The following is a 27,043-nucleotide window of genomic DNA, read 5'->3' on the forward strand; positions in this document are numbered from 1 at the left end:
GGTCAGGCTGGTCTTGAACTCCCGACCTCAGGTGATCCACCTGCCTTGGCCTCCCAAAGTGCTGGGATTACAGGCGTGAGCCACCGCGCCCAGCCCATTATTTACATTTTTTAAAAAATGGAAGCATGATTCATCTCCATTTACCTAGTTCCTTACACAATATTTATTATCTCAGCATTTAGAACTGGTTACTCTTTCAGATCAGATAAACAAAGATTATTTGGTACACTCTGTGGCAGACTTTGAGCTGATTTAAACATTGCTGCTACACGGTTCTAGATACTGATATTGGTTGGCTGGCTTCCTATGCACAAGCACTCCTTAGTTACTTACATAATTGAATTAAAAACACTTTGTATATGTTGGAGGCTACTGCTTTTCTTTGTTATGTAAGCCTGCTTGCCTTCTCATCTACTGTCTCCCAACTTTAACCATGGTATTTCCAGATGGGCTGGATTTTTTTGTATTTGTCCAAAGCAGGCAAGTGAGAAGCAGAAGTGAAGAGCCTGATGGTCTTGCTAATTTCCTTGCTTTATCATGAATCTCCTTAAGCTTCAAGTTACAGGCTGTTGAGAAAGCCGCAAAAGTAGACAGTGCCAAGACACTGAGACTACAGTATGTAAGAGTGTAGCATGCATTCATTCATTTATTCAGTAAACACTTACTGAGCACCTACTGTGGGCCAGATTCTATTCAAGGTACTAACATTACAATGAACATGAACAACAAAGACCCTGACTTTACAAGACATTCCAGTGAGGAAGACACATTAAAACAAACAAACAAACAAATACATTTATATTAAGAAAAATAAAACAGGGTCAGGGACAGAAAGTAGCAGAGACTGATATTTTAGACATGGTGGTCAGGGAAGGCTTCTTTAGGGAGGTAATATTGAAGCAGAAATTGAATGAAGTGAGAATGATAGCTGGACACTACAGGCCAAGGAAACGGAATGCAAAAGCCCTGGGCTAGGAACGTGTTTAGAGTGCTCAGTAGTGTACAGCAAGGGAGCCACTCTGGCTGGAACTAAGTGGGAGAATCCTACAAAAAGAGGATGAAGAGGCAGTCAGGGGCCAGGGCATTTAGGCCTTGTAGAATATGTATAGAAAATCCACGTTCTGAATTGTATTCTAAACATGAGGGGAGGCTGTTGGAAAGTTTTAAGCAGTGAATTAACATGATCAGGTTACCTTCGGACACCAACGGCTAGGTGGAAAACAGCCTACAGCAAAGTGTTATCAGAGTTCAGTCATGAAAGAGAAACTAGTTAATTCATACGGAGGGCATTTTAAGAGTAATAGATGTCAAAAAGAATAATGGGGTGACATTATAGATTTAAAAAAAAAAGCAGCTAAAAATAGCCTTAGCCGGAACCCATGGAACTGCACCAGCTACTGTGCCATTTGGAAACACTATCCCTTTCATCCTCTGTCTACTAGAGAGGTGCCACCTTGACCATGGAAGGAATTCCTAAAGAATAATCCCTCCTCCACTTTCACTATAGAAATGGGCAGCAACTGCCACACGATTGAATCCAGAAGCAGTAAGTTACTATCTCCTGCCTTCTGATTTCCTTGTAGTGCCCCCTACTGGCAGAAGCCAGCTGGCATGAGAGCCTGGGAAATGGGGTTCACACACTCTAGGCCCCCACAGTAGAGTATAAAAGGGCAAGTGTAGAACTGAAAAATAACAACCCCTAGAGTCAAGAGTAGAAGCAGGGGGCCGGCGAGGTGGCTCACATCTGTAATTCCAGCACTTCGGGAGATTGAGGGAGGCGGATCGCTTGAGCCCAGGAGTTGGAGACCAGCCTGGGCAACATAGCAAGTCCCTATCTCTACAAAAAATACAAAAAAATTTAGCCAGGTGTGGTGGCACATACCTGTAGTCCCGACTACTTGGGAGGCTGAGGTGGGAGGATCACTTGAGCCTGGGAGTTGGAGGCTGCAGTGAGTCATGATCATGGCCACTGCACTCCAGCCTGGGTGACAAGAGTGACACCTTGTCTCAAAAAAAAAAAAAAAAAAAAAAAAAACCAAAAGGGTAGAAGCAGGGAAACCATCAGGATGCCCGGCCTGTTTTTTCTTTTTCATTTTTTTCCCCTCATCTGTGGTAATTTAGCCAATTCAAAGGCCTTATTCTCCATAATTTCAACTTTCCTTCAGCTTTGACCAAGTCAGGTAGAGCTGGTCAAGCCTAATGGGAAAAAGACCAAAACAACAACAGAAACAAACAAACTGTTAAGCAAAATAAACAATTGCACAATTTGTATTATTGAGCGCTCTAATGGTAAGGAGAAATTAAGACCAGTTGGTTGTTAATGTTAACTTTAGTCACTAAGGTGAGTTTCCAAGACAAAACTCCAATTCAGGTGCTTACCTAGGAATAGGGCCCAGGCTCAAGACTGCTCTTGACCATTTTAGAAGGAGGAAAACAACTCAGACTCACCTTCCCTACTGGAAGCCAGATGAAATCCCAGAAAGGAGTTGCCTGCTCTCCATCGTCCTGGAAGCAGGAAAACTCGCTTTCCTTGTTGGGAGTTAAGTACAACTGCAGAAAAGAGGTGTACAGCAAAATAAACCATATATCTCAACCAAATTTTGGGAGATCAGGGATTCTCTGGAGTGCGGAGCTCCCAGATCTCAGCAAATTGTCCTGCTGGAGTAATAAAAATAGCCCAAGCTGGTACCAAGCACTGATAGATTTGTCAAAGGTCAGGGCTACCTCCACTCAGAGTCACTTCCTTTGGCTGCCAGTTTGTAAACCAAAACCAGCTCTCAATCAGTTTGGAAGTTCATTTTGCCAAGGTAAAGGACATGCTTGGGAGGGAGGTCTATGCCTTTATCTAAATATGATTTTGAGGGCTTCAATATTTAAAAGGGAGGAGCGGGCTGGAGAGGAAAGGGGGGAGAACATGGTCATTACTGAGTCCACACATTGCACAAATAGAACAAGGAACAGGCAGGGGAATAGTCAATTATGTATTTGCCTCCCGCTCTGTAAATCAGCACTTCACTGAGAAAAGGTGAGGACAGAGCAGCTACCTGTGGGGACATTTAACCTTTTATCTGTAACCATCTATTTTGGAACATACAGAAAGGCAGTTTCTTGCATGACTCAGCTTTCTGCTTAATTTTTTCCTTCTGGCATAGTGAATTGGGTTCCCACCGTTTTTGTTGTTTTGTGTATAAGTGGGGAGTTCATTTGGGCCAGGGCCCGGAGTTATTTTCTGTTCACAAATATACCCTCTGGAGTTCAGAGGGAAGGCTGGGATTAGAACTTTCCGTGAGCACTATCCATGGGATTACACGAGGAAGTGGCTGTGAAAAGATAAGACCTCGTACTAAGCCCTGGGCGCCTGAACACCTAAGAGGTCAGGAAGGGGAGAAAAATCCAGCAAAGGAAAATACAGAGGTCCTGGCCAGTGAGCTAAAAAGAAAAGTGCAGAAGAGTGCAGGGAAATGGTAAAGAAAAGAAAGCTTTCCACAAGACAGGACCGATCAGCTGAGCCAACTGCTGCCGAGTAGTGATGAGAGCTGAAGTCTCTCGCCCGAAAGGCAGTAAGGCGGGAGGGGGAAACCTGAGGGTAGCGGGTTCTCTCTTGGGAGCGGGAACATGGAAGGGTGTGCAGCGGGGCATATGCAGCCCGGGGAGCTCTGAGTAACGGACGTGCGAGGATGATGCTTGTGCACGAAGGAAATGACCCCGGGCTTCCCGCCCTCAGGGACTAGCTCTCCAGGGAACCCGGACGGTCAGTGCCGGTCAAGTCGAGGCAGCTCCTCGCTGAAGGAAGGAGCACGGGACAGGGAAGCAGAAAAGGGAGCGCTAGGCCTCCAACTCCGTCCATCTGGCCACGTTTGAAGAGCAACAAAATGGAGGAGGGAACCCCTCTGAGCGTGCCGGAGCGGAGACGGCTCTCCGTTGCAGTCCGGACGCTTCCGGCCGGGAGCCCACTGCCAGCGTTGCGCCCTCCGCCTGCTCCTCCAGGATTCCTCTTCGCCCCCTCTGGGGCCGCCCTGGGGCGCTCTCAGCAGGATGGCCAACACCTTCCCTCCATCCCTACACCCCTCCGCTCCCGGGCCCGTGGCCGCGCTCCGCTCCCGCACTGCGCACTCCACTCCCTACAACCTAGCCGGCTGCCAGAACCCGGGAGAGAGCGGGGGCCGCGTGGGCGAGGCCGGCGTCCGGCTGGCGGCTGTCACGTGGGCCTCCCGGGCCAATAGGCACGAGGCTTTGGGTCAAGCTCAGTCAGCCCCGCGGCAACTGGGTCTGGCAGTGGGACTAGGCGGGCCCGGAGGCCGCGGCTGAGCGAGCGAGCCCTCGGCGAGTGAGTTGTGGCTGCGGGTCGGCGGTGGGGACAACCCCCGGAGGGAGGCGGAGGGAGGGGAGGCAAGGCCCGCACCTGCCTGCATCCCGCCTCCCACGCCCCAGCGCCCTCCGACCGTGCAGTTCTCTGCAGGACCAGGCCATGGAGCGCGAAGTACAGCGGGTCCGCCAGGCATTCCTGTCCGGACGGTCGCGACCCCTGCGGTTTCGGCTGCAGCAGCTGGAGGCCCTGCGGAGGATGGTGCAGGAGCGCGAGAAGGACATCCTGGCGGCCATCGCTGCCGACCTGTGCAAGGTACGCGCGCGAGCGGCGGAGCGCTGAGAAGCTGGCCCCAGCCGCGCACTTGCGCGCCGGAGCTTCTGCTGGGTTTTGTTTTTGCTTTTACATTTCGGATTACTCCAGCGCTGGGAGTATGATCTCCAGCAATACAGATAAAGCCAAAGTTCCCTCTGACTTTCCCTGTCCTCTAGCACTCAGAAGGGCATATGTTGTTACCTGGCCTCTGTGGTTCCTTTTCTGCCTTTTCTATTGTTGTCCATTTTTCTGTTACATTTGTGATTCTTTTCCTTATGATGTGTAGGAACTCTTTGTATATTCTGGATTTCAGTAATTTGTCAGTTTACCATATTGTAGATACTTTCTTTGGGTTTCTTTCTTTCTTTCTTTTAAAACCAGTAAAATTTAGCAGTGGGAGAGCTGTATACCAACTTTAGTGACAGTAATATTTAATAAGTTCTGAATAATCCATTACCCTCAGACCAGTCTCTGGGTCTATTTCTTGCCTTTTAGCTTTGTTTATGGTTTATTTTGTAGACAGAGTTTTGTTTTTAAGTTATAGTTGCACTCAGATTTTTCTTCATAACTTTGTGTGTTACTAGGTCAGTTCTACTCAAATTTTAATGCACTAATAGACACCTGGGGATCTTGTTAAAATGCAAATTATTGTTCAGTACGTCGGGGGTGGGATCTGAGATTCCAAGTTTCTAACAAGGTCCCCAGTGATATCGTATACCTCTTTTGGAAACACGCTTTGTGTAGCAAAGTTTTTATTGTTTTGATTTGTGTGTGTGTGGTTTTCTTTGTATGTTTGCTTGTTGTTTTGCTTTTAAGACAGAGTCTCACTGTGTCTCCCAGGCGGGAGTGCAGTAGTGCCATCTCGGCTCAGTGCAACCTCCACCTCTCGGGTTCAAGCTATTCTCTTGCCTCGGCCTCCTCAGTAGCTGGGATTACAGGCGTGCGCCACCATTCCCGGCTAATTTTTGTATTTTTAGTAGAGATGGAGTTTCACCTGTTGACCAAGCTGGTCCTGAACTCCTGGCCTCAAGTGATCCGCCTGCCTGGGCCTGCCAAAGTGCTAGGAATACAGGTGTGAGCCACCACCCCTGGCCTGTGGTAGCAAAGTTTTAAGTGATGTTTTAGGGTGTAAGTATATTCCTCTATGTTTTCTGATAATAGTTATTTTTTTTTTTTTTTTTTTTTCAAGAGATGAGGTCTCCTTTTGTTACCCAGGCTGAAGTGCAGTGACTCAATCATAACTCACTGCAGCCTCCAGCTCCTAGGCTCAAGCAGTCCTCCTGCCCCAGCCTCCCAGATACTAGGACTGCAGGCATGAGGCCATCATCTTGTTTTTACTTTTTATCTGCATTACATGTGTAGCAAAGCTTTACTCTGGGTTTGTGATTTTTCCCTTCCCCACAATCCCCTCAATCAAAGATTATTTTAATAAGTCATAACAGTAGTAGTACTAGTAGCAACTATAAAATTTAGAGTACTTTTGGCGGAAAGGGGCTGTGATATTAAATAAACAAGATGGGATAATTAAGATTCCAAAAAGACTGTGTCATTTAACCATTCTTGAAGAACTAAATGTTTGTGTGAGTATGTGTATATATAGGATGACTCAAGAAATACAGTAAGTTCTCTGTCCTCAAGAGTTTTAAACTTGATTGGGAAACAGAGCATACACGGATAAAATGTGAGTAATAGTTATAAACCAGTGAGTTAAGGGTGAAGTATTAAGATGCAGGTCAACAGCATAATTACTGTGATCTAGAAAGTATGATCAGAGCAGACCTTTATTACTCAAGGAAATCTTCCTGAAAGAGGTAATATTTAAGCCTGGCTTTTAAAGGGTGTGGATTAGTAAAGAAGGATTTACTAGTGGTACTACTACTACTACTAGTGTTACTACTCCCTGAAATAATCTTTGATTTTTTTTTTTTTTTAAATATATTAGAGAATTAGCAAGCCCTTATCAAGGGCGTGAAGGTTGCAAAAGGAGTCTGGATGGCAAACCAGCTAGTCTGATAATACCAGTTGTTGTTACTGCAGGTGTACCTGGCTTGAGTGTTTTGACATTCAGGGCGAAGTGTATCATACTTACTCTGCAAGATTAACTGTGATTCTCTTATAACAGAGTGAACTCAATGCGTACAGTCAGGAAGTCATTACTGTCCTTGGGGAAATTGATTTTATGCTTGAGAATCTTCCTGAATGGGTTACTGCTAAACCAGTTAAGAAGAACCTGCTCACCATGATGGATGAGGCCTATATTCAGCCACAGCCTCTGGGAGTGGTGCTGATAATCGGAGCTTGGAACTACCCCTTTGTTCTCATCATTCAGCCACTGATAGGAGCCATCGCTGCAGGTCTGGTGCCAGCTTATGTCTATATACCTTTTTAGGGAGGCTTATTTTGTCATATTCATTGTAAATTAAGGATAGTGGCTAATCAAATGCATTTACTTTGGTGGTTTGCCTTTGTTTACACCACCAGTGTACTGAGAATTCATACATATCATACATATTTTTAAATGAGCTGCTGAGGAGATTTGTGTGGCTATGTTTTGAAGCACGTGGAGAATGAACCTGTGGGAGTGTAAAGGTGTCTTGAGTCAATAGGCCCAGGAGTTTGGAGTCAGGCATCCGTATTCTAATATGGTTTCAGTTGCTGGCTCTGGCTTTGGATGAACCATTTGATTCTGTCTGACCAGTTTCTTCATTCAAATAAAGGCTATGAGAGTAATGCTAGCTTGGGTATATAGCAACTGCCAGGAGATTAATTTCTCACTTTGCAGGATCCAGATAGAGAGCTGTATGTTGAAATCGCTCATTTGCCCAATAATTCCCGGGCAGAGAGGACAATCTAGGGGCAGAAGTGGGAGAAAAGTGATAGAAAGTTGGAGGAGTGGGAAGGGCTGATGGAACCCATTGACAGTGACCTGAAGATGATGACAGCTAAGGAGTTAGCCTTTGAAGAGAAAGTGAGGTGAGCTCTTACGCTCATTTTGAGGATGTGCAGCATTGAGAGCTGCAGAAATAATTGGGAGTACCTAGCCTGTACTTCCCACTGAGCGCCATTTTGGTAGCTATTACAGTTAAGTATTAGATGATACTGTTCTACTTTTTACTTTGTTTAGGAAATGCTGTGATTATCAAGCCTTCTGAACTGAGTGAAAATACAGCCAAGATCGTGGCTAAGCTTCTCCCTCAGTATTTAGACCAGGTAAGAATTTCTTGACCCATCTTCAACATACGTGTTTACTGGGGAAAACACACATTTGATTTTCTTGCTATTGCATGTTATTGCTGGCCAGGGACCCGATTACAGTTTCTTTAAGCCTTCAGCAATTGGCTTAGTAAAAGGAGTTCAGTTCCAAAGTACATTGTGGAGTCACCCGGCTGTGGAGGTTACACAATATATGTAGGCCCATGACTTCATGAGTATGTACTCCTGCTGTTGACAGATTCTGTCTGTTTGGCATTTTGGAATAATCTTTATTTGAGCTAACGTGATTTTAGGTGTTTTCATCTAATGGATTATTTAATGAGGGACTGGTACTGTGCTGGGTGCTAACATATTTCTGTTACTAATAATTTCTTTTGTTCTAACAAAATGTACTTTTATATGATTGTATAAGAGTACTCTTTTTTGTTGTTTTTTGAGATGGAATCTTGCTCTCTCACCCAGGCTGTAGTGCTGTGGTGGGATCTCGGCTCACTGCAACCTCCGCCTCCTGGGTCCAAGTGATTCTCCTGCTTCAGCCTCCCAAGTAGCTGGGATTACAGACATGTGCCACCACGCCCAGCTAGTTTTTGTATTTTTGGTAGAGATGGGGTTTCACCATGTTGGCCAGGCTGGTCTTGAGCTCCTAACCTCAGGTGATCCGTCCACCTTGGCCTCCCAAAGTGCTGGGATTACAGGTGTGAGCCACTGCACCCAGCCTATAAGAGTACTTCTGCTTTCAAAAAAGACATGTCTGTGGCATGAAAACATGCCACACACACAAAAAAAGTGCCCTCCTGAATTAGAGGACGTATTCTCACACTGACTTAACATGCTGGCATTTAAGAATATCAAGAACTGAATAAAGAAAATGATCTGCTCAACTGCGGGGTAGTTCATCTGTCTGAGTCAGAGGTTCTTATGCCCTCCTGGGAAGTTAATGATGCCGCGGAGAAGTTGGCACTGCTGAGTTCTACATGAGTTGCTGCAGAGAGCAGTCTTCATTTAGCTTTCATTGAAAGACAGCTTAAAAATATCTTAACTTGTATTCTGTACATCAACTTGTAATGGCTTGAGGCCAGTTCTGGTTCTTGGAATGATATTGTTCCCTTTGTTAGAACCATTTTGTTCTAATAGCTGTAATGATCCAATCAAGAAAGATGAAACGGAAGACAGTGAGATGTCAAGGATTGAATAGGACTTAGAACCAGAAGATAGAGGTTGAAGGTACTGCTTTGCCCCTGACCAGGGGTAAATTATTCAATAACTGACTGTCTGGATGAGGAGGATAATAATGCCCTACAGCTTCAGTTACCGTGTTAGGGGGTTAATAATATATGCTATGTAGATTAAGTCATAGAAAAGTTAAAGCTTGAAACGTTTGTTGGGCAGCTGAACTATGAAGTGAATGAAACTAATTCGTCTTCAGAACAGGAGATCAAGTGGAAACATGAGATCCACAAGCCAACTTTTACTTCACACTTCCACCTTGGAGTCTTGAATACCTCTCTCTGTCTTCCTTGGTTGCCATCTGTTCTCTTACTTTTCATGCTGTTATTGTCTAAGGTGTTATCTCTTAGAACAGCTGGTAATGATAGCACAATGCGTAATGGGCTCAGTCCACAGAAGCTACGTGAATTCTCCCAGTGCCAGATGAAGAAATTGAGGCTCAGAGATGTTCAGTAGCTTGCCTAAAGTCAAATAAGCTAGTGAGTGACAGAGCCCAGATTCAAACCAGATACACTTCAAAAGCAAGCGCTCTCAGCTACTGTGCCGGGTATACCATTCAGAATAGCATGGGCTGAGCCTACTCTGTTGTGAGACAGAGAACATTCAGACTAAGATATGCAGCTGGGACCTGTCCTGTGGGAGCCATTCTTCACCAGAGTCACTTCTGCATACACCCACATCTCATGCATTTTCCCTGGTCAAGTTCAACCATTTGTTCTCCTTAGTGTCTTTGTTGCTGAGCTCATGTAAAAAACCGAGTCTCCAGGTTGGTTCTATGTGGGTTCAGGTTTCCCAGATGCCAGCAGACTGTATGTTCTCCTCTTGTCCTTGGTCAGCTCCCTCTCCCATCCCTCACAGGGACTGGTCTTGACACTCTCTGGGTTTTACTGAATGTTACATGTTTATGCTGAAGAGATTGCTGATGTTAAGATGTTAGGATTAATTTGGCAGTGCAAGAGTTTGTGTTTCTCTTTCTTTGAGGACCTCTATGTTGTTATTAATGGTGGTGTTGAGGAAACCACGGAGCTCCTGAAGCAGCGATTTGACCACATTTTCTATACGGGAAATACTGCGGTTGGCAAAATTGTCATGGAAGCTGCTGCCAAGCATCTGACCCCTGTGACTCTTGAACTGGGAGGGAAAAGTCCATGTTATATTGATAAAGATTGTGACCTGGACATTGTTTGCAGGTGAGTCTGGCTTTCTGATTTTCTGCGGTTTTCCTAGCACAGTGGAGACTTTTCCTGACAATGTTACTCTTTGCATTTGAACCCCATACCTTATGGCTCCAAGATACATCTTTAAACTTTGGTGGTTGATGTCCTCAAGAGTAACTGGAGTCTTTCACTGTCTCTTGGTGCCACTGTCAAAAATGATGAGCTGTAAGTCCTGACATCATGTGGTTGTCCTTAGGAATTTTGAAAAAGTTATTTCTGTCCTCAAGATTACAGCTAGATCTAGCAAGAAATTTAATGTTCTTCTGGCCCGTGATCTGTTAAGTACATAATCCAAAGTATTGTGTGCGCCAAATAAAATCTTTAAATTCCCATTTGAGAGAGTATTATGCTGATCTCTTAACTGAGATCCTTTGTGGACAAAACGAGTGTTCCTCATTTTTTAACTGTGAATAACATCTTGCATCTGAACATCAGAAAATAAGAGGTTTCAGGTTCTCTCTGCTAAATCCGGTTTAGCTACTAAGAAGTGCCAAATCATAGAACTGACTCTGCTCTGGGTGGCGTGACTTTCTCTCCTCTTCATGACTCTGTGCCCTGGGTGGCGTGGCTTTCTCTCCCCTTCATGACTCTGTGCCCTGGGTGGCGTGGCTTTCTCTCCCCTTCAGAGATTCCAGGCCAGGGTTCCAGGTTGGCTTCCTAAGTAGAAATCTTGTTGCCAAACCGGACACCCTCAGTTAGTGAACGTTCAGGGCATGGATTTTTGCCCATGCATGGGAAAGGTCTTCCCAAGTGGGGCAGGGCTCCACAAAGAGGAGGGTGGCCTTGAAGTCTGGCTGCCATCCTGCTTTATACCTGAACATCTTGCTGGCAGAGCCAAAAGCCACAACCAGGAGAGTCTGTACCGAACTCCTGTTATCCAGGACTTTCCTTTGGCTGGACTGGGAGAGGGGAAAGGACATTGGGAGGCTGTTTCTCCTCTTTTCCTGCTGCAGGCAATGGCATCACTGTTTACCAAGTACTGTTTCCCATGAGCTGGCGTGAGAATTCCCTGCTGTGTAAAATATTCTACCTCATTTGGAAAATACATTCTAAGTTCCAACTGACTGATTCAGAAATGAGTTTTTAACTTTTTAATAAAAATTGCCAGATAAATATATGAATCTATTTTAGTTGCAAAACATTCAAACAACACAATGTAACAATTGAAAATTTGACTGAATTATATAGCTGTTCTGGATTTTTTCCCCTCAGACGCATAACCTGGGGAAAATACATGAATTGTGGCCAAACCTGCATTGCACCTGATTATATTCTCTGTGAAGCATCCCTCCAAAGTCAAATTGTGTGGAAGATTAAGGAAACGGTGAAGGTTTGTATTTAAAACATCTGATTCCACTGATTTTAATAAGATAAGGAGTCAAATTAACTATTCACAGGCAGCATCCCCATTTGTTTCTCCCTTCAGGAAAATTTTAAAAGCATATGTGACTCAATGAACTTACTGACTAATATGAAAATGCTCTGTGTACCTTTCATAGAATATCTGCTGGGAGCAAGGTTGCCTTGGTGTTAAATCTACTTAAGTTGTCTAGTTGATTTGTTGATGATTAGTTGTGTCATATACTTTTAAAAAAAAAAGTTAAATAATTGTTTGTCCCTCAACATTTGAGGGAATGTTGCCACCCTTTTAGGTATAATCAGAGAGACCCTGTGGCATATTGGCCATTGCTGATGAAGGTTATCAGTTTTTGTGTATGTAGAGGGCCTCGGGTGGCCAGTAGTTTGGAGGAGTGACTTAATTAAATAACTACTTACAGTGTACCCTTGGTATAGTTAGCAATCTTTCAAGATGTTTAAAGTAAATATCTGCAGTGAGGGAACCAAGGAAGACTGCATGGTAGAGTCCCAAGCCAAGACTTGAAGGAAATGTAGAATTTAGGTTGGTAGAAAGGAATGGGAGCTGGGCATGGTGGCTTATGCCTGTAATCCCAGCACTTTGGGGGGCCGAGGCGGGCAGATCACTTGAGGTCAGAAGTTCAAGACCAGTCTGGCCAATGTGATGAAACCCCGTCTCTACTAAAAATACGAAAAAAATTAGCCAGGGGTGGTGGTGCATGTCTGTAATTCCAGCTACTCAGGAGGCTAAGGCACGAGATTCACTTGAACCCTGACGAGAATTGCTTGAACCCGGGAGGCAAAGGTTGCAGTGAGCCAGGATCATGCCACTGCACTGCTGGGTGACAGAGCAAGATTCTGTTTTAAATAAATAATAAGAATGGGATGACCAGTGTGACTGAGTTCAGCAGTGGGTGAGGGTCATTAACCCATCAGATGAAAGAAATTACTGGAGTAGTCACTGTTTACTCGACAGATGTTAATTGGCACTAAAAGGAAGGATCAGAAACACCAAAGAATAATGCATGTGATCTGAAAATGAAAATTGTTGGCCGGACATGGTGGCTCACGCCTGTTATCCCAGCACTTTGGGAGGCCGAGGCAAGTTGATCACTTGAGGTGAGGAGTTGCAGACCAGCTTGGCCAACATGGCAAAACCCATCTCTACTAAAAATACAAAAATTAGCCGGGCATGGTGGCATGCACCTATAATTCTAGCTACTTGGGAGGCTGAGGCACAAGAATTGCTTGAACCCAGGAGGTGGGGGTTGCAGTGAGCCAAGTTCATGCTACCACACTCCAGCCTGGGTAATGGTATGAGATTTTGTCTCAAAAAATTAAAAAAAAAGAAAATGAAAATTGTTGCCGGTTGCAGTGGCTCACTCCTGTAATCCGAGCACTTTGGGAGGCTAAGGCAGGAAGATCGCTTGAGCCCAGGAGTTCAAGGTCTCAACGTAATGAGACCCTGTCTCTACAAAAGAGAAAAAGGTTAGCTGCGCATGGTAGCACATGCCTGTAGTCCCAGCTACTCAGGAGGCTGAAGCCAAAAGGATCACTTGAGCCCAGGAGTTCAAGGCTGTGATGAGCCATTATAGCACTACTGTGCTCCAGCCTGAGTGACAGCGTACGATTCTGTCTCAAAAAAAAAAAAAAGAGAGAGAATTGGCTGGGCACGGTGGCTCACTCCTGTAATCTCAGCACTTTGGAAGGTCAAGGCAGACAGATTGCTTGAGGCCAGGAATTCAAGACCAGCTGCGCAACGTAGCAAAATCTTGTCTCTACAAGAAATACAAAAATTATCCGGGTGTAGTGGCTTGTACCTGTGGTCCCAGCTACTTGGCAGGCTGAGGGAGGAGGATCGCTTGATCCTCCTGGGATGTGGAGGCTGCAGTGAGCCAAGAGTGTGCCACTGTACTCCAGCGTAGGTGACAGAGTGAGACCCTGTCTCAAAAAAAAAAAAGAAAGAAAATTGTGTACCAGGAAGTTCAGGGCAATAGTTCACCATGTGTTCCAGGCAGAGTAACTTCGGGGATGAGGTGCTAGGGCCTTGATATGGGTATTGGACTATCATGTTTAGTGATAGGACTAAAAGTGGATCCAGATGAGCACGTGAAGGAAGAGTTGCCCAGATTCAGGGTACGTGGGAAGAGAGAGTGGTTAAAAGACACTTGTGAGATTGAAAATATTTGGGAATTGGAGAAATGCTTAGTTGAGTGTGGTGATGAATTCAATTTCAAAGGAATAAGGGCCTCTGCCTCCCTTGGAGGCATTTAGACTCTTAACACAGTGGTTCTCAAGCTACATGTTAGAATCATTAGGGAACCATTTAAAAACAAGTTTGCAAGCCTTACCCTCCAAAGATTCAGCTTGTCTGAGGCCTCCAGGTAATTCTCTGATGCACTCAGCACTGAAAGCTACTGTTGGTGACTCTGGAGTCAGCTCAGGCCCATGCATTTTAGCAAGCTGCACCAGGGATTCCGACCACCCAGACTTGAGAGTTGCTCTTGGTAGAGGTTGGGTGAACAGTGTTCATTTTGATTTGAGATTAAATTGAGAACTCTCCCAAGGCTTTGAAGTGATGCAGCAATTCAGTAATTTTGCTTTACAAAGGAAATGTTGATTGCATGATTATTGAGGTTCTTTTACCTTGGTAATTTCCCAAAGCTGTATGTTGATCCTTCGAGTGGTTTCACCATCACGTGTAAGTGGTGGAAATACCAGTTCAAAGAAGACCAAAACAGCAAAATGGAGCAAAGATTGGCAACTGTTTTCTGTAAAGGGCTAGGTGGCAAATATTTCAGACTCTGCAGACCTTTGGGTCTCTGCTGTAACTACCAAACTTACTGTAGGGGGAGAGCAGGCACAGCCAATGTGTGAACACATAGGCAACCCTGATGCAGAACAAGACTTACCCCAGCCTGCTCCCACTGTCAGCCGCAGGAGGTGAAGGCCCGTGGGTGGACTGTAAGATCCATAAGAACCTTTGGAGCTATGGACAGTGATAGATGTCTTCTGTGTGTGTGCGCTCTTTATTTTCTAGTCCTCGACCTGCCAAAAAGCTGAAATTTACTATCGTACTATTGTTAAATTATTTGAGGGGTGGGGTGTTAGATTCTGTGAGGGTATAAAACCAGATTGATTTTGGGCATGGCTGGATTTTGTACTCACTGAAATTGAATTGTGGGTCTTTGTGACATTTATATACTCCTGTTGTTTTAAATAGGAATTTTATGGAGAAAATATAAAAGAGTCTCCTGATTATGAAAGGATCATCAATCTTCGTCATTTTAAGAGGATACTCAGTTTGCTTGAAGGACAAAAGATAGCTTTTGGTGGGGAGACTGATGAGGCCACACGCTACATAGGTAATGGAAATTCTCCTTTCCTATGGGAAGATGGCAATTTGGCAGTTTTTGCTGACACTACTTATTAACACTAAATAAACTATTAAATATATAGCTTTTAATTGTTGAAGTACTAAATCCTGCTTTCTGGTATACTGTAGCTTTTGTTATAAACTATTTAAAATGTCTATGTTTCTGTGTATTGAATGATGCCACCAGCATTGCTCCAGTTCATACTTACACGTAACTACTTTTTTCTTCATAACAATCCTGAGAAGCAGAATAGAACTTGATGTAATTATCTTTAGTTCGTGGATGGGAAAACAGCACAAAGAAGGAAATAGCTTGGTCACTATTCCACAATTAACCAGTGACGGTACCATTCCAGAAATAATGTTTTGGTCCACCATGCTTGACCTTATTATTTGTGTACCTTCTTTGTGCTTTTTCTTCTTTGCCTTGAATATATATTACTTTGAATGTTAAGCACATTTTTCTAAAGTAACATATAAGGTGACAGAAAAATTAGACACATTTGGACTTGGCTGGCAAAGAAGCTGCACCACGTAGCTTTACTTATCCCCTTTATCAGATAAGATGCTACAAGTTACCAAAAAAAAAAAAAAATCAACTTTAAAAAAACAAAATTTAAAAATGAAATAATAAGCAGAAATTGATTCTCTTGTAATTAGCAGTCCCGAGGTTCTGCTGAGCTGTATAATTCAGTGGCTTCATGGTCATCAAAAAACCCTGATTCTTTGTACTAGGATGCAAAAGAAAACAATCCTTGTGCCTTCTGTCTCTCGTGGTGGCGGCCCAGATCGAACTGGGGAATACATCTGTAGAAAAAAGAGAAAACGGACTCTACTTCTTTCACCTCTCTGTTCTCCCTCCTCAGCGTGTCCACATTGCCCGTTTCTAGGCTAATGAATGACAAAAGGAAGGGGCTATCCTGATTAGCTTATAGACTAATTAGGACTTTCCCCTGACTTCGAGCTGGGATCATTTTACCTGAGCACGGCTATGCAGAGGAAGTAGACACTCAGCCCAAATTGGTTCTCTGACCTGAGGAAGATGCAGGCAATGGATTAGGGGTGGCAGTTTATATACCCCTGGAAGTGGTGCTGCAAGAAGCTGTCCACAGCCACATTGCCAAGATAATCTATTAGAAACTAGGGGTAAAGGAAAAGTGCCAACTTGTTATTGTCAGATGACTTCTCTTTTGGATGACGATGCAGTTTCTTATTTACAGAGTCTTCTGGAGTACTGCTAGTTGGTGACTTACGTTGGCAGCAGATGCTGGGACACTTTGCATAGCCTCCCCAGCATCTGTTTCACCCTCCTTTTTTGTGCCTCTTCCCTGTGGTAGATGGGACACTGAACTAAGGCTTAGGGAATTTTGACCATTTAACTCTGTTTTCTTAATCTGTCTAACAGAGTTGTAATAAAGGTTAATGAGATAATATATAGGAAAGCGCTCGAGTTAAGAAAAAATAGTATTGATTTGATTCACGGTTGAGCTGTCTTTGCTCCTAGAAAGACCTGTCCGCTCAAGACCAGCCTGACCACCATGGAGAAACCCCATCTCTACTAAAAATACAAAATTAGCTGGGCATGGTGGTGCATGCCTGTAATCCCAGCTACTCTGGAGGCTGAGACAGGAGAATCACTTGAACTCGGGAGGTGGAGGTTGCGGTGAGCCGAGATGGCACCGTTGCACTCCAGCCTGGGCAACAAGGGCGAAACTCTGTCTCAAAAAAAAAAAAAAAAAACACAGTGCACAGAAAAATGTTAAGTATAATCTACAGTTAAATATATGCATGGCTGTGAACAGAGTTCAATGTGAAAAAGATAGATTTGCACAAGTATCCACAGGCTTGTGATTCACAGGCTTTGGAGACATTGAGTATTTGCACAGGTCATCCACCTGCTCAGGATTTTTCAATAGATACGACGGAGGAGAGGGAAAGGGATGGATAGGTGACCCAATGAAAGAGATACAAGATGAGAATTGTACATTTTTGTCTAATAAGTATTTTCATTTTCATTTTGTTTATTTTCTTTTTAGCCCCAACAGTACTTACTGATGTTGATCCTAAAACCAAGGTGATGCAAGAAGAAATTTTTGGACCAGTTCTTCCAATAGTGCCTGTGAAAAATGTAGATGAGGCCATAGATTTCATAAATGAACGTGAAAAGCCTCTGGCTCTCTATGTATTTTCGCATAACCATAAGGTAAGCTTTAGCGAGAACAGCTCACTAGCATAAGCGACTGTCAAGAGTCATGTTCCTTCTTTGCTGTAAAACAATGCGGAAAACAATGTGAAACAATGATGGTTTCTTCTGTCATGTCAGAGTCCACTAAGTGAAGTTGTGTTCCTAGGTTGCTGTCTTGGTTTATGAGGCTCGGGGGTTATCACAGCATCCGTTCCCCTCCTCCCTCGGGTTAGATCTGAGTCTGCAGGGTTGAGTGTCGCAAGGTTTTTGATTCACAAACACCTCCTGTATAATTGGAAGACTTATATGTGCCAGCATTAAATGCTTTTCTCATGTTAATCCACAGGGCATTGTCGAGTAAGAGCCTGCACAAAATGACATTCACACCTACTGTGTGGGACGAAGACCCCGACACTGTCACATAAATGGTTGTGATATGATGGATTTTAGTTTCTCACGTGACGCTAGCTTCTTGTTAAGGGTGGTGGAACCGCATCACCTGGTTGAGCAGTTCTGCCACTTTCTGCATGTCTCACTCATTCATGTCACTAGGGGACCAGCTGCTACTAAGAGACAGTGGCCCAGATGTTTTCGGGAGAAATTCTGATGGTAACGTGTGGATAGTCGTGTGACAGCTTTTGGAGCTTGTGAGGCTATTGAGATACAGATAGCTACAGGTATTTGAAGTGAGACCAAATGTGTGGGGCTCAGTAAAGGCTGGGTTATTAACAAAACGATGGTTTGACATTTAAAACCATGGATAACGTGGGCAGGAAGGAACCCTGAAGCCGAAAGTCGGCTGGCCAGGGTACAGGTCAGGTGTGGAGCACTTCCCAGCAGTGGGTCACCTGAGGTCACTACAGTCCAGATAGGAAGAACTATCAAGGGCTTGCTGGCCCCCAAGGGAAATGACATTTACTAGTCAAGTGTTCTTGTGCTTTTCTGGGCCTTAGGCCAAACAACCATTTATTTCTTAAAAAATAGGATGCTAAAGCTAAAGTCTTAAATATTTTTACATTTCATAGAGACTAAATCATACCTATTAATCATGTGTTATAATGTAGAGCAGAGATAAGAAAGAAATAATAACAGTGTTTAAAGCTGGAGTATAGTCTAAGCTGTCCCCTTACAAAGAGCCTTTTGCTGCTGTGTTGGGGAGTACACCTCTAGGTTGTGGCTGAGTAGGCCCAGAGGTTTGGAGCTGCCTCCCTTTGTGCACTGGATGTGTGTCTGAGAGGTTGGGTATCAGTCACTTTGCTACACTAACCACAGTTGAGGTTGTTTGTCTACCTGGCACGGTGTCCCCAAACTCAAGAATTTTCACTGACGCAAAGCCAGAATGTGCATGCTTTGAGCTCGTAACTCTGAGCACACAGCCCTCTGTGTGGTGGGGCCATGAGTGTTCCCTGAGGGGCAACTTCACTGACCTGGATGCCTTTGGTCTGTCCTCAGCTCATCAAACGGATGATTGATGAGACATCCAGTGGAGGTGTCACAGGCAATGACGTCATTATGCACTTCACGCTCAACTCTTTCCCCTTTGGAGGAGTGGGTGAGTCTTATTTTCTCCTGCTCATAGTAGATATTTCAAAAGCACCACCATTTCATGAGTGGATTGTGCGGGCTGTTGAATTAGCCAGCTGTTGCGTACCCTGGGTGTCCTGTCCTGAGGGAGGCCTTTCCTGGTCACCCAGTTGACTGGTTTTCCTGCTTCCCCACACACCCGTGCAGCACAGGGTGAATGTCCTGTCACTCTTTTTGTCAGCAGCAGTGACTGACCGCAGCTGTAATCATTACTTTGTTCACTTCATTGATTTTGTTTATTGTCCTGCCGCATTTAGGAGATTTGGGAACCAAAAGTCAGGTCTCAAATTAAGAAGGTCTCTCTCTGTGTATGTGTGTTTTTAAATGAGATAACTAATGAAAAGTTCGGAATACCAGAAACAGACAGAAGGTAGAGGGGTTTTCTAATGCGCCCTTGTTTTCTGCTCAGTTCTTACCTGCATTTGTTCCCCGGCCCTTTGTTTGGAGGAGCAGCCTCTCCTGGAATTGTTTTGTGATTTGAGTAAAATGAGACTCCTCCTGTTCTAGAGAGGAGGGGCAGAAAGAAATTCATTCCAAGGGAAGCTTTGTGGACATAGCCTGATCCTTGCTGTTCCCTTTAGAACGTGACCTGCCTCCCTCTCCCACACGTGAGATGACCAACTCAGTGTTTTATTTCTCCTTTGGGACCTAGGCTAGGTGGGCTTTTCTACTGTGTAATAGAGATATTACAACATAGCCAATATGTAAACTTTCTCATAACAAAAACCCAACCATAAAAGCCGCTGTCTTAAAGCCCTGTTCGATCCTCTCCCTTTGTAATACCGGAAGTCAGTTGCTCCATGGGATGCGATGGCCCAGCTAGGCAGGACCGTCTGTTTCTGGTTAAGGAAACCTTGTCCTATAACCAAGGAGCCTTGACCTGCAGCCGCAGGTCCTTGTCTAGGAGGTAAATATATTGCCAGCACCCAGCACAGTGACTGACATGGGTGAGGGACAGGCGGGAAGAGGCCAAATCGGTAGGTATTGCCAGATCCAAATTGGAAATGGTGGTGGCTTGTAGAGGGTGGTGGCAGGGGAGATAGTGGGAAGGGAAGGGGTTATTTTTGGGATCAAGCAGCAGGATTTGCTGATGGAGTGAATGTTGGAGGAGGGGGTGAATGAAAGAGGATGACTCTTGGGATTTTGGCTGGAGTAACCAATAGTTTTGTAGCCCAGATGCTTAAAAGATTGGACTCCATTGTCTCTAGTTCCTCAGCTCACTGCATAGGATCCTGGCATCCACTGTGCTAGTGCAGTAATCAACTCGGTAATTGTTCCATATGGTGTCTCCAGTGCCTTCTAATTGCAAATCTAAGTGACTTGGGTTCAGTCCCTGTCCCTACTTGACCAGGTAGCCTGTGGCATCATTGACTATACCATCTTATTTAAAACATAACACAACTGGGCGCAGTGGCTCATGCCTGTAATCCCGGCATTTTGGGAGGCCGAGGTGGGCAGATCACTTGAGGTCAGGAGTTCCAGACCAGCCTGGCCAACATGGTGAAACCCTGTCTCTACTAAAAATACAAATGTTAACTGGGTATGGTAGCATGTGCCTGTAGTCCGAGCTACTAGGGAGGCTGAAGCAGGAGAATCGCTTGAACCCGGGAGACAGAGGTTGCAGTGAGCTGCAATTGCGCCACTGCACTCCAACCTGGGTGACAGAGCAAGACTTCATCTAAAAAAAAAAAAAAAAAAAAGGGTAGGCACGGTGGCCCATGCCTGTAATCCCAACACTTTGGGAGGCCGAGGTAGGAGAATCACAAGGTCACAAGATCAAGACCATCCTGGCCAGCAAGGTGAAACCCTGTCTCTACTGAAAATATAAAAATTAGCTGGGTGTGCTGGCACACACCTATAGTCCCAGCTACTCAGGAGGCTGAGGCAGGAGAATCGCTTGAACCTGGGAGGCGGAGATTGCAGTGAGCTGAGATTGCACCACTGCACTCCAGCCAGGCGACAGAGCAAGACTCTGTCTCAAAAAATAAAATAAAATAAATAAATAACAAAATAAAATAAGCAACCTATTATATACCCACAAAAGTTAAAAATGCAAAAAGAAGATGCAAAAGAAAAAAAAACAGGTTTACTGTCTTAGCAAATTTCAGGCATATAATACATTATTATAGTGGCCATGCTGTAAAAAAATAAAAATAAGACAAGCCTTGACCCCCAAATGTAAAAGAAATAAAGGCTTTTTGAGAAAGGTTGGAAAAGATAGAAGAGCCCAAAGAATAAACATTTACGTTACCCATAACCCCACTATGTAAAGATAACTGGTATATGTCTTGCACATATATGCACACGTATGTACACAGACACCTGAATATTCAAAAAGGTATCATAGTATACATTGTTCTCTACCCTGTATGTGACAGGATAGTGTGACACTTTTCCTATGTCGGTATTCTTGCATGTGATAATTTTAGTAACTGCATACTTTTCCATCATATGAATGTGGCATATTTATGTAACCAGTTCCCAGTATTAGATTTTTGTGATTTCAATTTTTTTGGGATTATGATTCTTGTATAATGTATCTTTAGGCACTCTCTGATTAGTTCTTTAGGAAAAATGTCTACAAGTGTAATTACTCTGTTAAAAGGGCTTATACAATTTTCCAAATTGAAAAAAATGTCTTTTTCTTCTAATTCTCAAAGTAATACAGACACAGCGGCAAAAAGTCTAAACAGTCAGACTTTAAGGAAAAATGTAATAATCTCCCAGGCATAAATACTATTAATATTTTGGCATATAGTTTAGATTTTTCTTTTTGTTTTTTGAAACTAAGTCTCCCTCTGTCACCTAAGCTGGAGTGCGTTGGTGTGATCTCAGCTTATTGCAACTACAGGTGTGTGCCACCATGCCCAGCTAATTTTTGTATTTTTAGTAGAGACAGGGTTTTGCCATGTTAGCCAGCCTGGTCTCAAACTTCTGGGCTCAAGAGATCCACTTGCCTTGGCCTCCCACAGTGCTGGGATTACAGGCGTGAGCCATCGCACCCAGCTTAGGTTTTTCTTTAGAAATGCTTACCTTTAAGGCTTTTGATACATATTTCAAGTGTCTTTGCAGATTTCTGCCACTTTATATTCCCATGAACATTATATGAGTGTTTACTTCCTTATATCCCCAGTTCTGGATTATTCCATTATTAACTTTCTAGACAGAAAGGGTCCATTTCAATTTGTACTCCTTTGATTATTAGTGAGTTTGAATTTTTTTTAGCACTCCCATTAATTTTCTATTTATGTCCTTTGATATTTTTGCTGTGTTCACATCTTCCTTATTAGCCTTTAAATAGCCTTTTTTATAAGTAAGAAAATCCTCAGTCCTATCTGTAACACATATCCCTTTCCAGATTTTAATTTTTCTTTTAATTTTATCTATGATTTGAAGCATTTATTTATTTAGAGACGGAGTCTCACTCTGTCACCCAGGCTGGAGTGCAGTGGCGCGATCTTGGTTCACTGTAACCTCTGCCTCCTCACTTCAAGCAATTCTCCTGCCCCAGCCTCCCAAGTAGCTGGGATTACAGGCACCCAACACCACTCCTGCCTAATTTTTGTATTTTTAGTAGAGATAGGGTCTCACCATGTTGGCCAGGCTGGTCCCCAACTCCTGGTCTCAGGTGATCCACCTGCCTCAGCCTCCCAAAGTGCTGGGATTACAGGTGTGAGCCACCACACCTCACCTAAGCCTGTGTGGCTTTTTGTTTTTTGGTTTCTGATTTGGAAAGTAGGCTTAGAAAAGCTTTCCCTATTTCAGTATCACATAAATATCATCTGCAGGCTGGGTGCAATGGCACACACCTGTAATCCCAGTACTTTGGGAGGCCAAGGCATCTGGCTAACATGGTGAAACCCTGTCTCTACTAAAAATACAAAAAATTAGCCGGGTGTGGCGGCACCATCTGTAATCCCAGCTCCTCAGGAGGCTGAGGCAGGAGAATCACTTGAACCCTGGAGGCAGAGGTTGCAGTGAGCAGAGATTGCACCTCTGCACTCCAGCTTGGGCAACAGAGCAAGACTCTGTCTCAAAAAAATAAGAATAAAATAAATAAATAAATAATAAATATCTGTAGTTTCCCTCCCTCCCTCCCTCCCTTCCATCCTTCCTTCCTTTTAACTGTGGAGTTGGCCAGTCGTGGTGGCTAACACCTATAATCGCAGCATTTTGGGAGGCCAAGGCAGGGGGATCACTTGAGGTCAGAATCTTGAGACCAGCCTGGCCAACATGGTGAAAACCCATCTCCACTAAAAATACAAAAAAAAATTAGCTGGGCATGGTGGCATGCACGTGTAGTCCCAGCTACTTGGGAGGCTGAGGCAGTAGAATCGTTTGAACCCGGGAGGCAGAGGCTTCCGTGAGCCGAGATCGTGCCACTGCACTCCAGCCTGGGCAACAGAGCGAGACACTGTCTCAAAACAAAAACGAAAACAAAACAACACCATGGAGTTCACTTTAGAATGCCGTATGCCGCACGATGTAATAATGTGCCTTTTTTTTTTTCAAAGAGTAAACTAGTTATGCTGGCACCATTTTTTGAAATGATCATCCTCATACCATCAGTACTCAATAAAAACACGTTTAGGTCATTCTTAGGGTTTTTTCATTGGTTGCATCATCTTTCTAGTTTGTTTTTTCCGCGGGCCACTACCACAGTTTCAATTACAGTAGTTGTACAGTTAGCTTTACAAGTGACATTTAGTAAGTGCTTATTGTACGCCAGGTACTGCGGTTGAATCCATGCCTTTTCTTTTCTTTCTTGAGATGGGGTCTTTGAAATGTCATCCAGGCTAGTACAGTGGTACAGTCACGGCTCACTGCAGCCTCAACCTCTTGGGCTCAAACAATCTTCCCGCCCTAGCCTACTGAGTAGCTGGGACTACAGGGGTGAACCACCATGCCTGGCTAATTACATTTTTTTGTATAGAGACTGGGTCTCACTATGTTGCCCAGGCTGGTCTTGAATTCCTGGGCTCAAGCAATCCTCCCATCACAGCCTCCCAATGTGCTGGGATTACGGGTGTGAGCCACTGCGACTGGCCAAATGCACGCATTTTAGAGACAGACAACTAATAAGTAGTGAGCCAAGAAATGAGCCAAAGTTGTCTGGCTCCAAAACCCACATATTCAATCCAGTAGCTTGCTCTGTAGGACACAGCACTATTTCAAAATCTAAAAGTCTCAGTGTTTTCTTGCTTGTTCTTATCTAAATTTATTTTTCCAGATGATCTTTGGAATCACTACCTCCTCCTACTTAAAAAAACAAAACAAAACAAAACAAAAAAACCTTCTGAAATCCCCTGAGATTTTGATTAAAATTGATTTAAACTTAAATTATTTTGGGAAGAATTTATATCTTTAAAATGTGGAGTCTTAATGGGAATATGTTATATCATCTCTTCATTTATATAACCCTTTTATATCTTTGGATAAAACTACCTTGGTTATGTCTTTGGCTCGCCCCTCCCTCATTCTTTTCTTTTTTTTTTTTTTGAGGCAGAGTCTCGCTCTTGCCGAGGCTGGAGTGCAGTGGCGCGACCTCAGCTCACTGCAACCTCCACCTCCTGGGTTCAAGCAATTCTCCTGCCTTAGCTTCCAAAGTAGCTGGGACTACAGGCGTGCACCACCATGTCTAACTAATTTTTGTATTTTTAGTAGAGACAGGAGTTCACCATGTTGGCCAGGATGGTCTCGATCTCTTGACCTTGTGATCTGCCCGCCTTGGCCTCCCAAAGTGCTGGGATTACAGGCGTGAGCCACTGCGCCCAGTCCCCTCCCTCATTCTTTACCCTCCCTCAGTGTCAGGTTTTCTCAGGGTCTTGTCCTTGGGTCTCTTCTCACACCAGGCCTGCTTCATGAATGATTCCTTCCTGCATCCTGGCCTTGGTAAACTGCTCCCTGGCCTCTGGTCACCTGTGTCTTACATCACACATGCCATTCCCTCTGCCCAGCTCACACTGCTCCCCTTTGTGCCTGTCAGTCTGTTGTACACACAGAGTTAGAGAAATGAAAACTGTCACAGAGCATGGCTTCGTGGAGGGCAGAGATTTACACTTGCTTGTTATCACCCAGCTGTGCAACCCTGCCGCCCTGTCTTACTTTCTACAGCCTTAGAGAAAGCAAGTGGGTGAGTGGGGCCATGGATGACTGAAGCCATGTGAAGGGATGCTGGGAATGAAGGGATGGTGGGAAGAGAGCACATGTAGCATTTAGAGTCTGATCCAGGTTCGGGTTCTGGCTTTGCCACTTACCAGCCATGTGACCCTGGGCAGGTTAACTGACTCCATAAGCTCCCTTTCCCTCTCTGGAAATGAGGCTGCTGATAATTCACCAGGTGGGATTGTGGTGAGAATTATCTTAAGAGAATGATTTAAACTGTTAGCACAGTCCCTGGCATAAATGAGAGCCACAGCTCTAGAAGAGGTGCAGGTCCTTGTCTTGCTCGTGGAAAGCATCCTGTTTGACAAGGACATTGACTTTTCCAGGGAAGTTGGTAAGGACTTCCTGAAAAGAGATACTTCGGCTCGCAGAGTTCAGTGGGGGCTCCCAGGCAGCAGGGAGTGCATGTGAGCTTTGGCTGTTGTTAGACAGAAGTAGTTTGCATCATCTACAGTGAAGCTTGTTTTGTCTGTTCCCTTTATTTCAGGTTCCAGTGGGATGGGAGCTTATCACGGAAAACATAGTTTCGATACTTTTTCTCATCAGCGTCCCTGTTTATTAAAAAGTTTGAAGAGAGAAGGTGCTAACAAACTCAGATATCCTCCCAACAGCCAGTCAAAGGTGGATTGGGGAAAATTTTTTCTCTTGAAACGGTTCAACAAAGAAAAACTCGGTCTCCTGGTGCTCACTTTCCTGGGCATTGTAGCCGCCGTGCTGGTCAAGGTGAGTCCCTATTACCCATGAGTGCCATTCTGTCTGGTCCTGGCCCAATGGCTGCCAGATGCGTATTCTAGCAGGACTCTACATTAACTTGTAGAGTGTAAGACAGGGTCAGTGAACCACAGCCTGCTGGCCAGCTACCTCTTTTTGTCACTGAAGTTATTGGAACACAGCCACACCCACTTGTTTACTAATCATCCACAGCTGCTTTCATGGGATGGTGACAGAGCTGAGTAGTTGCAGCAGAGGCTGAAAGGCCCTTAAAGCCTAAATTATTACAGAAAAGTTTGCTAATCTCTGGTCTAAGAGGTTAAAACAGTGTAGAACTTGATTGCAGAATTCTGAGCTATCTGATCAAAGGGTTAGCCCTTTGATCCTTCTGGTATTGGACTTTCCTTGTCACTTACAGCTTTGTTCTTTTTTTTTTTTTTCCCTTGAGGAGTCTCACTCTTTTGCCCAGGCTGGAGTGCAGTGGTGCAATCTTGGCTCACTGCAACCTCTGCCTCCCAGGTTCAAGCAATTCTCCTGCCTCAGCTTGCTAAGTAGTGGGGACTACAGGTGCCTGCCAGCCTCAGCTTCCCCAGTAGCTGGGAGTACAGGCGCCAGCCACCATGCCCAACTAATTTTTGTATTTTTAGTAAAGACGGGGTTTCACTACACTGGCCAGGCTGGTCTCGAACTCCTGACCTCATTTGATCCACCTGGGCCTCCCAAAGTGCTGAGATTACAGGCATGAGCCACCACGCCTGGCCAGCTTTGTTCTTGAATGTGCATGAAATCAGCTTGCCATGGAGATGGAGGCAAGAACTCTGGTGCAACAGCTTTGGTGAGGGATATTTTATTAGGCTTGAGTGTTTTTCCTCCAAAGTTGACTACCTGATAAAGTTTATCTTTGGTGATTAGTCATTATAGAGATGGGCTTGCAAAGAGGCCCTCATGGTAGCTGCCTTCTCAAAGCAGTTTGCGTATTTTGAGGTGAAAGAGGAAATCCATAATTAAAGTTAAGATGGAATGACGAACGCAGTTGTGTCTGTGGCGCCCTCAGCCATTCAGCTGAGGATGTAACATTGAAAATATTGACCACATCAGTGAAGAATGGGCTTGGAAAAGGCAATGGTGATAGCTGTGTTTATATTTTGTTTAAAATTTGAAAGGGGGCTGGGTGCGGTGGCCCACGCCTGTAATCCCAACACTTCAGGAGGCTGAGGCAGGCGAATCATGAGGTCAGGAGTTCAAGATCAGCCTGACCAATATGGTGAAACCCCGTCTCTACCAAAAATACAAAAAATTAGCCGGGCATGGTGGCGCGCAACTGTAGTCCCAGCTACTCGGGAGGCTGAGGCAGGAGAATCACTTGAACCCGGGAGGCGGAGGTTGCA

At 44.4% G+C, this 27,043-nt stretch overlaps 1 protein-coding gene across 2 annotated transcripts in view; it reads left to right on the forward strand.

Annotated features, from left to right (window-relative positions):
* The first annotated feature begins 4,013 nt into the window (after positions 1-4,013).
* ALDH3A2 (aldehyde dehydrogenase 3 family, member A2) overlaps positions 4,014-27,043 on the forward strand; it is a 27,991-nt gene continuing 4,961 nt past the window's right edge. Inside the window, exons 1-10 of one of the 2 annotated variants that reach the window (XM_011998255.1) lie at positions 4,222-4,340; positions 4,432-4,621; positions 6,744-6,975; positions 7,746-7,831; positions 10,043-10,251; positions 11,491-11,608; positions 14,858-14,999; positions 17,047-17,213; positions 18,648-18,747; positions 25,432-25,667. In XM_011998255.1, coding sequence (XP_011853645.1) covers positions 4,469-4,621; positions 6,744-6,975; positions 7,746-7,831; positions 10,043-10,251; positions 11,491-11,608; positions 14,858-14,999; positions 17,047-17,213; positions 18,648-18,747; positions 25,432-25,667 — 1,443 coding nt within the window. In that variant the 5' untranslated portion in view covers positions 4,222-4,340; positions 4,432-4,468. Of the gene's footprint in view, positions 4,622-6,743; positions 6,976-7,745; positions 7,832-10,042; positions 10,252-11,490; positions 11,609-14,857; positions 15,000-17,046; positions 17,214-18,647; positions 18,748-25,431; positions 25,668-27,043 lie in introns of both variants that reach the window. The other variant, XM_011998254.1, reaches the window with a different exon arrangement.

The sequence above is a fragment of the Mandrillus leucophaeus genome, unplaced genomic scaffold (genome assembly GCF_000951045.1).
Source record: "Mandrillus leucophaeus isolate KB7577 unplaced genomic scaffold, Mleu.le_1.0 Scaffold564, whole genome shotgun sequence".
Lineage (NCBI taxonomy): Eukaryota > Metazoa > Chordata > Mammalia > Primates > Cercopithecidae > Mandrillus > Mandrillus leucophaeus.